At 38.4% G+C, this 14061-nt stretch overlaps 1 protein-coding gene across 11 annotated transcripts in view; it reads right to left on the bottom strand.

Moving 5' to 3' along the window:
- Positions 1–14061, bottom strand: part of LOC127062798 (protein trachealess) — an 86617-nt gene that overhangs the window by 3842 nt on the left and 68714 nt on the right. For all 11 annotated transcript variants that reach the window (XM_050991569.1, XM_050991570.1, XM_050991572.1 and 8 more), the window contains 9 exons: positions 9278–9516; positions 4014–4090; positions 3824–3913; positions 2239–2431; positions 2029–2150; positions 1725–1918; positions 1153–1259; positions 929–1076; positions 667–791 (listed from right to left, as the gene is read on the bottom strand). In XM_050991569.1, the coding sequence (XP_050847526.1) occupies positions 667–791; positions 929–1076; positions 1153–1259; positions 1725–1918; positions 2029–2150; positions 2239–2431; positions 3824–3913; positions 4014–4090; positions 9278–9516 (1295 nt within the window). The remainder of the gene's footprint in view (positions 1–666; positions 792–928; positions 1077–1152; positions 1260–1724; positions 1919–2028; positions 2151–2238; positions 2432–3823; positions 3914–4013; positions 4091–9277; positions 9517–14061) is intronic.

Genomic DNA, 14061 nt, shown 5'->3' with positions numbered 1-14061 from the left:
CGAAAACACACGTGAATATATTTTTACTTTTTCAAAATGTACAACGACTTATACATTCCTTAAAAATTAATTCACGCTAAAAGGTAATGAACGTTACTGTTTGCCATGATTATGCTTACGAGAATCGAAAGATGAGGTAGAGTAAAACACTTGTAAACGTAGTGTGATATAAATAATATATTTTAAACACGGGCGAGCACCTTACAGGCGTTTCACGTGTGTTTCCGGATCGTTCGGAAGATCAGGACGACGGAGGTACCGTGGCATTCTAATTTTGACCATTATCAGACATTTCCTGCAAAGGAACAAAAGTTCGTTAGGGAAAGACTCTCGATAGTACCTATTCCGCGACGTTCGTTTCAATGCAACGTATTATTAATCTATGCACCAATTTATTACGAAAGAAAAAAAAATTAAAAAGAAAGAAGGAAGCTATCAAGATATACGACTCGTTAATTTTCTAATACTCTTTGTCCCAGCGCTAAGAAATGCCACTAGAAAGTTTTACCTGCACATAGCTAATATAATTTTGTATATGTAATAACTTGAATTTAATAAAATTGATTATTTAATTTAAACGTTGATGATAACAATCGATTGCCTGTCTTTCGTAACGAATGATGAATTAAAATAATTCTATTGGGAAGAAAACAAACGCAATTATACCTCCTCTGTCGGCATCAGGCGATCCATTTTCTGGATCATTTCCTGTCGCATCCTCTCGTTTAACACCAGTAACACCGTCTTCGAGTTGACAACAATCCATAATTAGATTTTCGTATTCACGACCGCTGTAATAGAAATTTTTCGGAGATTTGTCAAAAGCATTATTAATAGAATTTTTAGATAGATTGCATTAAATAATTAATTAGTGTTTTTTTTTCATTTCTAATTGTATAAGTGGTATTACGAATTAATTATTACTTACCTTATTACGTAGTTTACACAAATGATGTTTTGTTCCTCAGCATTTTTCGAATTACATACGACGGTCGCACACGTTTGCAACCACGTATAACCTCCACTTTTGTTCATTAATCGGTAATAATGCGTTAAGACTTGTCCTTTGTGGATTACTAAAATGCAAAATATCGTGAATATAGATCTAACAAGAAAAAAAGAAGAAAATAAAATAATAAAGTCGATACTCACGATCTATATGTGATTTTCGAAGACGATTCGCATCCTCACCGTGACACAAGGTATACAAATTTTTACCCGTTAATTCATCAGCCGTGTAATCCAATAATTCAGATACTCTGTAAACAAACAAGAAATATGCTAATCGAATATAAATATCAAGAAATCTTAATTGTTAGTTATTACCCCTTTTGAAATAGACAACCTTTTATACACTGCCGATAATGATGCTTGCAAGCGCCATCTATCGGTAAGAAATTTTTTTAAGCTCTTTCGATAGATAACATGACTACAATAGCTATGTATCGCAGGAGCAGAAAATGTTGTTTACCGCTAGATGGCATTGACAAGCAACATTATTAATGTCGTATAAAGTATTGCATATTTTAAGGTGCAATAGAAATACTTGCATAAAATATAAATAGTGACATAAATTGGATAGATAAATATAAAGTATCGATAATAATTCCACTAAATCAAGCGACAAACTAATTGATATTTTCAATTTCATGATTTACGAAGAATCGTTTGAAATACTCGATATTCTATCGTCATAAAATGTAAGACATTATCTAGACACTCACTTTGGTTCGCAATGTGCTATCCGAAAATCGAAGTTGATACGAGTGACGAACATGTCGGTCTCCAATCGGATTTCATGTACGCTCGGTGGCGGAAGTGCAATAGCCAAGCCAACCATACCCATCAATGGCGGGGCCGTCTTTCTCGTATGACTAAACGTGTACTGTGGTCTCAAACGACACAGTAGTAGTACGACCTATTTTCGATGAAATACAATACAAGACCAAAAAAAAAGAAATGAAATAAAATAACAAAGAACGACAAAAGGAATACGGAATACAATTTTCTAAATATATTTCAACATACCCTATAACCTGAAGATTTAAAATGGCAACCTCTTTTCGTTAACGTGGATTTCATTCTTACACAAAATGCACGATCGTAACCTTTATAAAGACCACTCGCTGAGAGCGACATCAAGGAAGACACTGGAAAAAAAGAAACAAAATATACAGAATTTCGTTGAGAACTTGAGAAAAAATTCAAAATATCCTTTCAGTTACGATATAAGCATACCGTCTGGATTTGCGGTCGAGGACGAGCCATGTTCCTCCGAAGCGGCACTACTCGGAGAAGCTAAACCGGAACTAGACGAATGCGGACCGGAAGAGCTCGCGGATGAAGCCAAGCCCAGTCCTAATTGTTCAGCGACCTCGGCGTGATCCTGTTGATGCACGTAATCGAAAACGCTCGAACCCGTCATTTCTACCTGAAATCATCATCGATTTTTCCGTTTCACTTCATCGATGATTTCTCTATACTTAAACTAGCTACATAGTTGCGAGGTGATATATATCTACATAACATACTTCCTCGAATTACTATACTCCTATGTACATAGGTGGTACATACATAGAGACATACATATGTAGCAACGCTTTATTTGTATTCTATAAGCGAACTTGGATAATGACGCGCATAAGCCCAATGTCTGTCGGTCACGCTTCTCTTCTCGGTATTAAAACGTACGTACGAGCTACGATAAGTGCATCGGAAAAACGAATAACAGTTCGTTATTCGTTACTAGCCTTTACTATCCGCCATTTTTGATATCCCTTTTTGTAAAGACCATTATATATATGAGTATATTTGCGGGTCCAGGACACAGGTGTGTCCTGGTATCGCGTTCGATGAGCCACCCTTGAAATAGACGTCTTCCCGACTCGAACATTTTGGTAGACATCGGGCTAGTTTTCTGCTAGAGTCGGAAGTACTGAAAAAGGAAGACATAAAGAAAGGTTCGGTCTTCTTGATGGCGGCAGCCATGTTTCTAGCTGCCACCGGTTTCCCGAATCCTCGAAACACCCTATTGATTGCTCCGCGAGAGTCTCTCGTAGAATCGAGCTGGTACACCGGTCACCTCCCTCACCTACCCCCGCCATATCCCTCTTTCTCGCCTTCCCTCTTCTCCTCTTCCTCTTCCTCCTCCTTCTCCTCCTCCTCCTCTTCCTCCTCTTTGGTTCTCTCTCTTGCAATGGCTCCCTCTTGCTGTTCCGACTCTCTCTCTCTCTATCTCTATCTCTCTCTCTCTTTTCCCCATCCACTCTACTACTACCTTCACGAGCTCGGGGCATTAGGAATGGCGAACACGCCGCCGTGCAGAGGCTACGTGAGCCGCATGCGACCACCTCCGCCTCCATCCACCCATCCTTCCCTCGTCTATGTCATGCCTGGTGCCAACCAGTATGGCCGCCAACTCATACAACCTTCTCCTCTTTTCCCCCTTGACCTCTCCTCCTTATCCTTTTCTTCCACGCTATCAACTTTTCTCTTTCTTTCTCTCTCTCTCTTTTTCTCTTTCTTTCTCTCTTTTTCTTTTTTCCGACAGTACTCTTTCCTTCTTCTTCCACCTCCGTCCTGCAGGTACCATCATTTGCGTGTTTTCCCTCTTTATCCTCCTCGTCTTCGTCGTCTTTGGCTTTCCTTCGTCACTTCCATGCTACTATTTTTGCCTTTCCGCTAAGGTCTAACCATGTATGTATGCTTCTGTCTCTTTTTTCTCTCTTTCACTACTTGCGAATTTTATATTCCTTTCACTTTAACCCTACCCGTCCCTTTTTTACGCTATTTACAAATCTTTACGAGAAATGTAAAGACTCACCTGCGAAAGTCCTAGGTAGATCGACACGGTCTCGGATATGTACAGGAACCTTCCGTCCGCAGCGACCGCCATCGCGAAACCATCCAACGACTGCAACAAACGTTTCAACGTTTATTCTAGATCTATTCGTAGATACGCAGTTATCATTGTTTATTTCGTTGCAACCGATTGTTACCATGTAAGTACATACCTGTAATATATGGGTACCCTGGTGTACCTCGAAATGATCTACCGCCGCGTTTGCTGCCGACCTCACGCGATTTGTACCTACGCAATACGTTAAATTATGATAATGTAGGAAGGTATAGCGTATAGATCAAAAAAGCGAATCAACGAGGATCAAATGGACTGTCAAGTGAATTTTCTACGTATTAATATATCTATTTAATATATTTTTTTTTCTTTATTTTTTTTTAATGAAGTTATCAACAAATTTATTGTATTCTTTATTTTATGGTAGATCTTATTCGTATCATAAACACATAATTGCAGACTTGATTATCTATTTCTGAGACGAAAAACATTACGGGTTGTTTAACCTTTTACATTCTTTTCTCGATTTATTATATTATTATTCGCAAATAAAGGCAATACAAATAAAATTTTACGTTTTCTTCAAAAACTATTATTACATCGAAAGACCGTGTTATTTTCTATTCATGAAATAGTTCTCATTCCCAGTATCAATAAATTTATAAAATATCACAATTTTGCTTTTATTTGCAGCAATAAAAAAAATAGCTCGAAACATCGAAATATTATTTTTGAATAATGTTTTTCTATCGTTAATTAAACCTAATATCATTCAGACAGAGAGTGCAAAAGATTTCTTGGTGAAGCTAAACGTATATAGATTGTATATACATCATGCAATGATCATCAAAAATGGATTCAATAAAGTCGTAGATGTAGATCGATTGACCATCGCGATGAAAGCCATCTTCAGTTTATTTGGGCTGGTGTGAGTCACTATCCACCCCATCCGGTTTAACCATGCCGCCACGACCCCTTTTCGCCTTTCGTTTCCCCTCGTTTAACAAACAAGACGAGCTCCTTCTTACGGTAATAATAATCCTACCCTCCCTGGTTTCCCTTAATGAAAGACTTAGAAGACTCGATCAAACTCGTGCGCGAAACGCTTAATCTGGTAAGTCCATCGGGATGAGGCTGCCCGTCGGACTGACCTAACCTTACTTCGGGCTTTTCCGTCAACAAGTTAATTCCGATATTTCTCTAGCATATATGGACTGTGACTATGATAATCCAACTGGATTTCAGCATTGACGAACACCTTTGTTTTTCTCTGCTTATCTTTTAATATCATTCCATCTATTCAGATATTCACTGTTAAATTGATAAGGAATTATCATTTTTACAAGATTTCGAATAACCTATGTTCTACGAAATAGTTATTAATAATATATAAAAGTTTTAATAATTAACGTTTTAAAAGTATATATTATACAACTCGATGAAAAATTAATAACGATTTTTATTACAATACAATTTGTTACTACAATTTATTATTACAATTTATTATTAATTATTTTCTTTCTTCTATCAAATTTATCATCGTTTTTATTATTTTATAAGAGAAATGGAAAAGGTAAAAGTTTCGTTAAGAAGAAAAGGAAAAAGATAACAGATGCTTATATAATAATATGTCTATATATCTTGAAAAAGCAATACTGCTTACGTCGGTTTAACTCACATTTATCACTTACTAATTTCGAAAGTTAACACTGGTTATACTGGAATCTACGTGTTTCGGTCGGACAGCTGACCCCTCCATAAATCTTTCCCCGTTGTCTCACCCCTGCCATTCTCCGTTATCACAATATTTTGATAAATATCTCATACACGTTCCGTATACTTTTCTCGCCTCGTAACTCGACGATATTTATTTGAAGAAAGTAGAAAAATATCAAAAGGGCGAAGCCCTTTCTGTATTTCTATTTTCCTTTTTAGCCTCTTCTTTCGACCTTTGAGTTTATTAAAAAATTTATCATTTATAGATAAAAATAAAAATATATATTAATAAATGATACACTTATTAATAGACGATTAGAATAAAATTTAGATATACAAACATATACATACATATACATATACATATACATATATATATATATCTCACTTCGAATGAAATCTAAGCGGAGAAAATCAAATTGGAAGGAAAAGAAAATTTTTATGAGGCGTCGTGTCGTAAGCGTCGGAATAACGCATAAAACGAAGAGAAAAGATTCGTAGGGTTTCCGAAATTCCGAGGATCACCGGAGAAAAGGTACAGGGTGGGTGGCCGATAGTACCTAAGCAAGGAACATAACGTAACGCCGTACCCTCTTTTGTTCGGGCTCCAGGGAGCAGGATTTAATGAAAAATAGCCGAATTTGTTACATTTCCCGGTAGTGATCCTCTATTTCTAAAGGGAATCGACAAGACGCATAAGGTTGTACGTGCTAAACGATAATTTGCCCACTCCATACGTCATTTTTCCAGTTAACACTCGATGCATTTGACCTTGATAAATTGTCCTTATATTTGATTAAAAATGTTTCTAATTTTCCGATTTTATCATCCCTTCATTTACTTTATCTATCTTTTTGATAAATATTTATGGAAGTCAATGAAACCTAAAATTTAATTCTGTAGATCGAGACTCGAAGAATCAGCATCTCACCCTTCGTCTGTATTACAATGAACCCGAGTAAAACAAATAAAACTATCGACGATTAAATCAACACAGTCATTAAAAAGATCTTTTAATATCGTAACGTGGATTTTAATTCTTTATAATATCATAACTTTGAATTTGTTCATAGATATATATTATTTTATACATATATTGTTTCATTTCATCTTTAATAAAATTAATTGCTAGTTCATATTATATTTGTTATATATAAATCATACTTATAAGGTATAATATAGTTTATATTTTAGGTTTCAAATAATATTATATTTCTTTCTTACATATTGTATTTCTACCTTTACTAGACTTAAAATCGAAAACTTAATTACTGAGTCTAACCCAACCGGTGACCAAAATTAAACGGCACCAAACAAAACATTTTTTAGGCTGAACAAGAAGAATAGAACCAAAAGACAAGGAACAAAGGATGGATAAGAACAAAAAAGAAAAAGAAAGAGAAAGACAGAGATACACAGAGAGAAAGAGAAAAAGAAAGAGAGAGAGAGAGAGAGAAAGAGAGAGAGAGAAGAAAGAAAGAAAGAAGCATAAAACTAAATCGGCAGACGTGTCTAGAAATCTTTAACGCATTTTGCTTCGTTAAGTCGAGAGGTCTTTTTTCAACGCTCTGGCATTGACATGCCCTCCAAGGGTGGAAACTCGCGAAGGGTGTATACGAGTGAGTGAGTGAGAGAAAGAGAAAGAGAAAGAGAGAGAGAGAGAGAGAGAGAGAGAGAGAGAGAGAGAGAGAGACAGAGACAGAGGCCGCGAACTGGATTTAGTTTGACGAGAAGTTGTGGCAGCGATGCCCGAATGGCGCCTAACTCAATTTCGTTAGTTTAGTTACATTGGTGGCTGGTAACGCGAGGACCCCGCGTAGGGGATGCTGTGATTAGATTTCCATGTGGGTAGTAGTACGCACTACCTAAGCCTTTATACGTATCTACTAGGTACCCACTACCTATCGACGTTACGTACTCTACGACTTCGTGTTTGGCACCCTCCCTCTTTTCTCTCTCTCTCTCTCTCTCTCTCTCTCTCTCTCTCTCTCTCTCTCTCACTGTTGCCACCGAATTTGCCACCTCCAACATCGACCACAAATATTAACTCGACCTACCCTCTTAAACTACCATCGATCGATCTCTCGTCCTCAATAATTTCTCTTTTTTTTCCTTCCTTTCTGTTATATTTCATACTAACAATAAGTTGTAAATGTCGCACCATAAATATTAAAATTCCGTTAAAAAGCGCTTAAAAATAACTAAATATTAGGTATTTCTGTTTTAACTAACGAGACAATCTTGTTTCTATTTTTTGTGAAATACTTTTAAATCGGAACACGAATATTGAAATAGATTTTACATAAATATGATATTTTCTAATCAGAATTTTCCTTTTTTTCCTAGCTTCAATCTTTCCCACTTTTTATTGTTATTGATTCAAAAATAAACGTTCTTTTATCGTTATACGATTTTTTACTTATAACGGCAGTTATTATTTATAAAAAAATCTAATTTACTTTCTCTATCGTTTTTTCTTTTCGTTAATTGTAAAGAAATTCGTCATGTTCATTTATGGTTTAATGTCACACTAATGATAAAGTTAGTTCAAACAATTGTTCAAATTGTTCGTATATATCATCATTAAAAGTTCTCAATATATTTAATTGTTCTCGTTAATATATTAATTTTATCTATCTCTTTAAAGAGTGAACACACCCCGTATCGAATCATTTCGGTTCTATCGAAACGATCCTTTTACGATATCAATTCACTTCTTCCTCCCCACTATTTCGTAGAATAAAGGGCAATCCTGCGTAAATTTTCATCGAAGTGTATAGAAGAATGAGTCGCATGTTCTCGAGGAAAAACGGTGCCGTAAGCAAGCTAGCAATAGATTTTGTCTCGAGATATCCTTTATAAGAGAAGTGACCGTGCGACCGGTAGAAGATTCGCAGATACATAGTAATAGAGAATTGTCGACGATAATCGAACGATAACATCGCTCTTCGCCTTCCTTCATTTTCGTGGTTCATTTAACGAAAATGGAGCCAGTCTCTTTCCGATAAAACTGCACCTCGAAAATATACGAAATCTTTCGTTTTACCCTTCTTCTTCCCATCTTAATATTGTTTCGTTAATCAAGAGATCCTGAGATCCGCATGAATATTATCTTCGAAGGAAACAAGAAAAGAGAAGAGAGATAAAAGAAAAACAGACAGAAAGAAAGAAAGAAAGAAAGAAAGAAAGGAAGGAAGAAAAGAGGAGGAAAATGAAGAAGAAAAGAACGTTGATTCTCACTTGTGACACAGAAATCGAGTTAATCGAACGCTTCCCAGAACGATCCCTCGACTGTCAGACTGTGGCAGACACGAGACACGTGTCTGCTACAAAGACGTGCTACGAAAAAGAAAGAAAGAAAGAAAGAGAGAAAAAGAGAGACTATCGTCTATAACAAAATTATGATGCGGTTGACTTCTTTTCCAAGTCGCGTCCCCGAAGAGAAATTTTTGCCATTCGATCAGAGTACCTACTAGCCCTTGCTTTCGATCCCCGTTAACTTTTACTCGCTCGACCTATCCTAGATCAAGAACTGATCCATCAAAAAATATCAACGGCAGATATACTTTGTGGGTATCTAATCGACTATAAAGTATATACACGCGTCAAGAACAAGAATAAAGTAACGAAATTTAAAAATCTCTTTCTCTTTCTTTCTCTTTATTTCGTAATTCAGGATTTACCGAGGTCAAACTATTCGCCTACCTTTCACAGTTTTGTTAGGTGGTGGTCCATCACGACTCCATGGGGGATCACCATGACCCGAGAAGTCTCGGAGTTTGAGGTAAGAGATGGTAAGCCTTATAATGGAGGCTTTGTCCAGTTGAGAGGTAATGGCCGCCGGCAAAGGTAACATCTTCGCTAGCTCGTAGAACTCAAAGTTCTCTTTACCCCGTCTCGATCTCGCTGCGTCTCGGCTTTTCTCTTTACGCAGTTCCAGGATACTGTAATTAGAAAGAAATGTTCTCAGTCAGCTACCTAGCATTCGATTAATCGATTTAAACTAAGCAACGTCTGAACATTTCTAGATTTTTGTCCTTTTTTGTATTTTTGATTTTTTCGTCTTTTCCACATATAACACCTAAAGATCATTTTTTTGAAAACGACTCGAGTCGTCGATGTATTGTTTTACTTTTTTCTTTTTTTACCATGAATGTACCAGCGACCGAACTCTCAGAGAGAAATAGGTAACGAAGAAGGAGAGGCGTGGCAAGTACAGGGATGTCACGGTGATACGGCAATACGCGGTAAAGCGGCTACCGCTTAAACAGCATACATTATTCAAGCGCTATCAAGCCCGTGTTTGCTGACAAGCCAGTGAATGTGGTCGAGTGAATACCACCGTAACGTAACCACGCCCCATAGACTGCCCCTTGATACCGATTTTACGTTTAAACCGTCCAATGAACGATCTCTACGTGGAAACGATCAATCGTCTTCTTCGTTGCTCAAAGCGATTTATTAAAAGTACTCTCGAAGAAGTACTCTTCTACGTTCACGGTACATTTACCGGTAAGGACTAATCCGAGAAAAACTAAAGCGACGCAATTAAATGTGCCGTCTCAACTTAAGAAGGGTTGAAAACGAGATGGGCTTTTTATTAGACCGCTATTGCGCTTAACGACTGTAAAATGACAATGCTTTCTTGTCTCTCTCTCCCCGTTCTCTTTGAAAACCCCAGTAAAGAAGAGAAAGAGACGAGGAGGGGAATGTGCAAATACCGCCAACCTGTGGTAACCCATTATTTTCATCTTTGTCGCGGGAGTCAAAGGTCGTAAAAAGTCGACTCGAGTAAGGGTAAGTTTCCTTCGGCGCGAGCCATTGGTTCCGTAGGAATCTTGTTTTTTGATTTTATAAACGCACTTCAACTCCCTCGAGTTCTACGAACCAGACGAAAATCTTTTCCCCAAAGGAATAATGACGGACATGTCCCCTTTTGAACTAACTTTACTGAACGATCTTAACCGATTTATATACAAATTTATATCTAAACAGTCATCGTAGAACGATGGAACAGTTTTTAGATCCGTACTATGGTTGCTTTCTTCTCAGCGACGCTCTTTTATTTAGAAATTTTTTTAGAAAGGCAGCAGTACATGGATCAAAGAGCGATTACACGAACCACCTTTCGTTGCTGATTGTGCAAAGATAAAAGGATTGGGAGGGTGGCTTTGGGGTGGTGGGCAGCAAGACCGTTCCTACTTCGTCCCTTCGTTTTCTTACGATCCTTCACGAGTTAGGTCCATCTCCCCAGAGGTACGATACGAGTAGGCAGAAAGAACCGTAGCTGGTTCGAAGCTGCTATTGCTAGTGCTGATGGTGTATAGCTGGTGTTGCCTTCGCACGAACGAGCGGCACACTGTACGAGTTGGTGGTGGTTGCAGACGTGTGAAAATAAAATTACGCCCAACTTTCGGCCAAATTGGTTGAAATTGGGCGGCAGTCGAGCACAAGGCCCTACCGGGAGTCCCTCGGGGTAAAGAGATAGAAGTCTCTCGCGGAACCGATCGCTCTCTCCACCTTTCTTCTTTTCCTTCTTTCTCGGACCCTCTTTCTCCCTTCTTACATCCCCCATGCTTTTTTCTCTTTTCTACCCTTCTTGCAACGTGTTCTAACATCTACTTAGGCCTGCTAAGAGATACGATGGGTCAAGTCAACAACGACTACTACAGTGCAAGAGTGTCAAGTGGCTGGCATTAATAATTCTTAGTCCAATGAGACGACGAGATTAGAGGTGACGGCAGTGGTTACTTTTACATTTTTCTTTTTCTTTTCCTTTGATCTCACCACCCTATTCCCTTTCTTCGACTCGATCGCTTCGTCCCACTTGCTTTCATAAAAGCCGCACACGAAAGAAAGAGCATTGAGCTCGCGGAAATTATAATGCGCATCGTGGCACCGGCTCGTCGACTAATTCAATTAAACAATTCATTTGCCGCTCTGGAGCACCACCTGAGGGCATGTCCCATTCCGTCCGTGGCTTCGTGCCGTGGCTCCGTGTGGACGACTTTCTGTGTTAGTCGATATGGAGGCAGAAACGTGAGTTGGAGAAGGACCAAAGCTGCCTTGCCTTGCCTTGCCTTCCCACCCTGTTCCCTCGAGAGTCGTAGCCTCGCGCTACAATACAATGCTCCTAATGTTACGGGCTCCAGTTTCGACATAATTTTCTTTCGCGGCCGCCCTTTCGGCTATCAGATGCCTAAGCTTTTGTAGCACTTTGACAAAAGGAAACGTCATTTCCGGTGACCGCCCGATAACGAGAGGAACGTATACTGGGGTGGAAAGCTACCAACCACCCTCTTACTAAACCACCCCCTGTGGAATCCTTAACAAAAGTCCAAAAATACGCTGAAAACAAATAAATGTCTATGTGATGTGGCAGTTGATATATGATAAAAGAAAAAACAGAAAGAAGAAACAAATTTTGTGTTTCGCCGACAACGTCGATTTTCCGGAAAAAATATTTCCCTTTTTCGATATGTGGACGCATTGCTAGAGATGGACACCACACTAGTCATAACGACATATATATTTTTATAAACCCGTCGTATCGAACTGTCCGCACCTATATTTCAAATTCAGCTTTCATTCCGCTTTATGAATAATTCATGATACGTTTCTTCCTTCAAATGGACCAAAGTATGGCCTACGGTTTGATTCATGACACAACGGTTGACGATCGTGTCGAGGCTTAAGAAGTCTCTATCAAAGAGAAAACGTAGCCTTCTGCCCGTTACATCGTCGGATTGCATAAGCTGCTTGCAAATCTCCTACATAATTTATTACTCGAATCGAATGAGCAGAAAGAAAAGCTTCCTTGCTAGCCCTCTTGTCCGTTAGTTATAATTACTGCAATTGTAAAGAAAGGCAAAGAGAAATAAAAGAAAACTTGATCATTTGGCCTATCCCCGGCTTCTTCACAACTTAACACAATTTCCAAGACACCGAAAATATTTTCTGAGAAATGGACTAGAGAATCTGAATGAACTCTAGGATGTTGTCTCTAGACACGAAGCTATTCAAGACTACATCCGCTGATAAAAATCACGTAGGTATATGCTTACGATTACGTTGCAACGAGGAATAGAGGAAGGAAGACGTATGGCGGCATGAAGGACAGAGGATAGTCGTCAACAGGGATATATATATACGGGGTGAAAGGGGGGAGGGCGGGAGGGAGGGAAGAAGGAAGGGTGGGAGGGAGGTAGGTAGGGAGAAAGATGAAAGAAAGATCGAAAGAGAGAGGTAAAAGAAGAGAAAGGAAGAGAGAGGGATAGAGTGGAAGGGAAGTTGCTTCTTGATGACGCGCAGATAAGGGAGGGTTTAAAGTCTACGTGATGAGTTTCTCGATGTGTCCGAGCGGAGGTCGAGCCTGAGAACTTTTGGTAAACGCACTACTCCAGCACGAACAAGTCGCAGTTTTGTTCGAAAGAGACTTCCTTTACATCTTGCTTGTCGCGAAAGGTCAACGTTCATGATAGCACAATGTACAAACACGCTACGTGGAGAGTTAGAAGCTTTTCATCGATTTCCGGAGCTACGTCTTGAAAAACACTCCAAGACTCATTCTCATGATCTTGGAAGGGTTCTTCTTAGGACTTTAATAAGGGACAAAGTTTTCGATGGGAGTAGCTACCTCGGAAATCCGATGAGCTTAATCCACCAAGGTGGTCTCGTCCAACTTTTAACCCAATAAGGCAAATGAGATACCTGCTATTTCAATTTGGGTAAAAATCTTCCCTCAACTTGGCCCCATTTTAACCGTTTGATCTTTTCCTCTTAAAGAAATCGATTCCGCAGATCGGCCTATTTTTTTTACATTTTATCAAAACTTTCGGAAAATTATTACAGAACGAAACAGACAATTCTACGATACGGTATTAAGATAGAAGGATCAATGCTATGTGCTCGAAGTTGTTGAAAGAAAGCAGAGGTCTTCCAAGGGTCTCACGTGCACGTCTCGTATCCGGACATTCTCATGTCTTAACTTCCGGGAACGTGAGCCAGGCAACGCACCAACTACCACGGCGACACCTTCTACCAATGGTTTGACTCGTACGCCTAACTGCGGTCAGTGATCTTCGCTTCGCCATTCTATCATTCAATGACTACCTTCCTTATCCTATCTATTATTATTAACAATTTAAGACAATTTATTTTGTAGAATTATTTTCTTTCAGAACTTATTTTATGCTTTCAGAATTTTATTTTATGAACAATCACTTAAATAGCTCAAAAATGAATATCTTTCAAATTGACCTTTGCGTGATTCTTGTATTATTAATAAAATATTTTTCTTCGCGACTTAAAATAGACCATCCTATTGAAATATTGTTTCATTTTACTTTACTAATAAGATAACTCATAAAATTTGTTTATATACGATCATTGCTTTATCAGTCAATGACTCCGTTCGCTATCCTACTCACATTTATATTCGCAACTTAATATAGCCTATCTCTTACAATAAGCCTCTTTATCCCAATACC

This window comes from Vespula vulgaris, chromosome 3, assembly GCF_905475345.1.
Source record: "Vespula vulgaris chromosome 3, iyVesVulg1.1, whole genome shotgun sequence".
NCBI classification, from domain to species: domain Eukaryota; kingdom Metazoa; phylum Arthropoda; class Insecta; order Hymenoptera; family Vespidae; genus Vespula; species Vespula vulgaris.
This window is presented reverse-complemented; position numbering and strand designations above follow the sequence as displayed.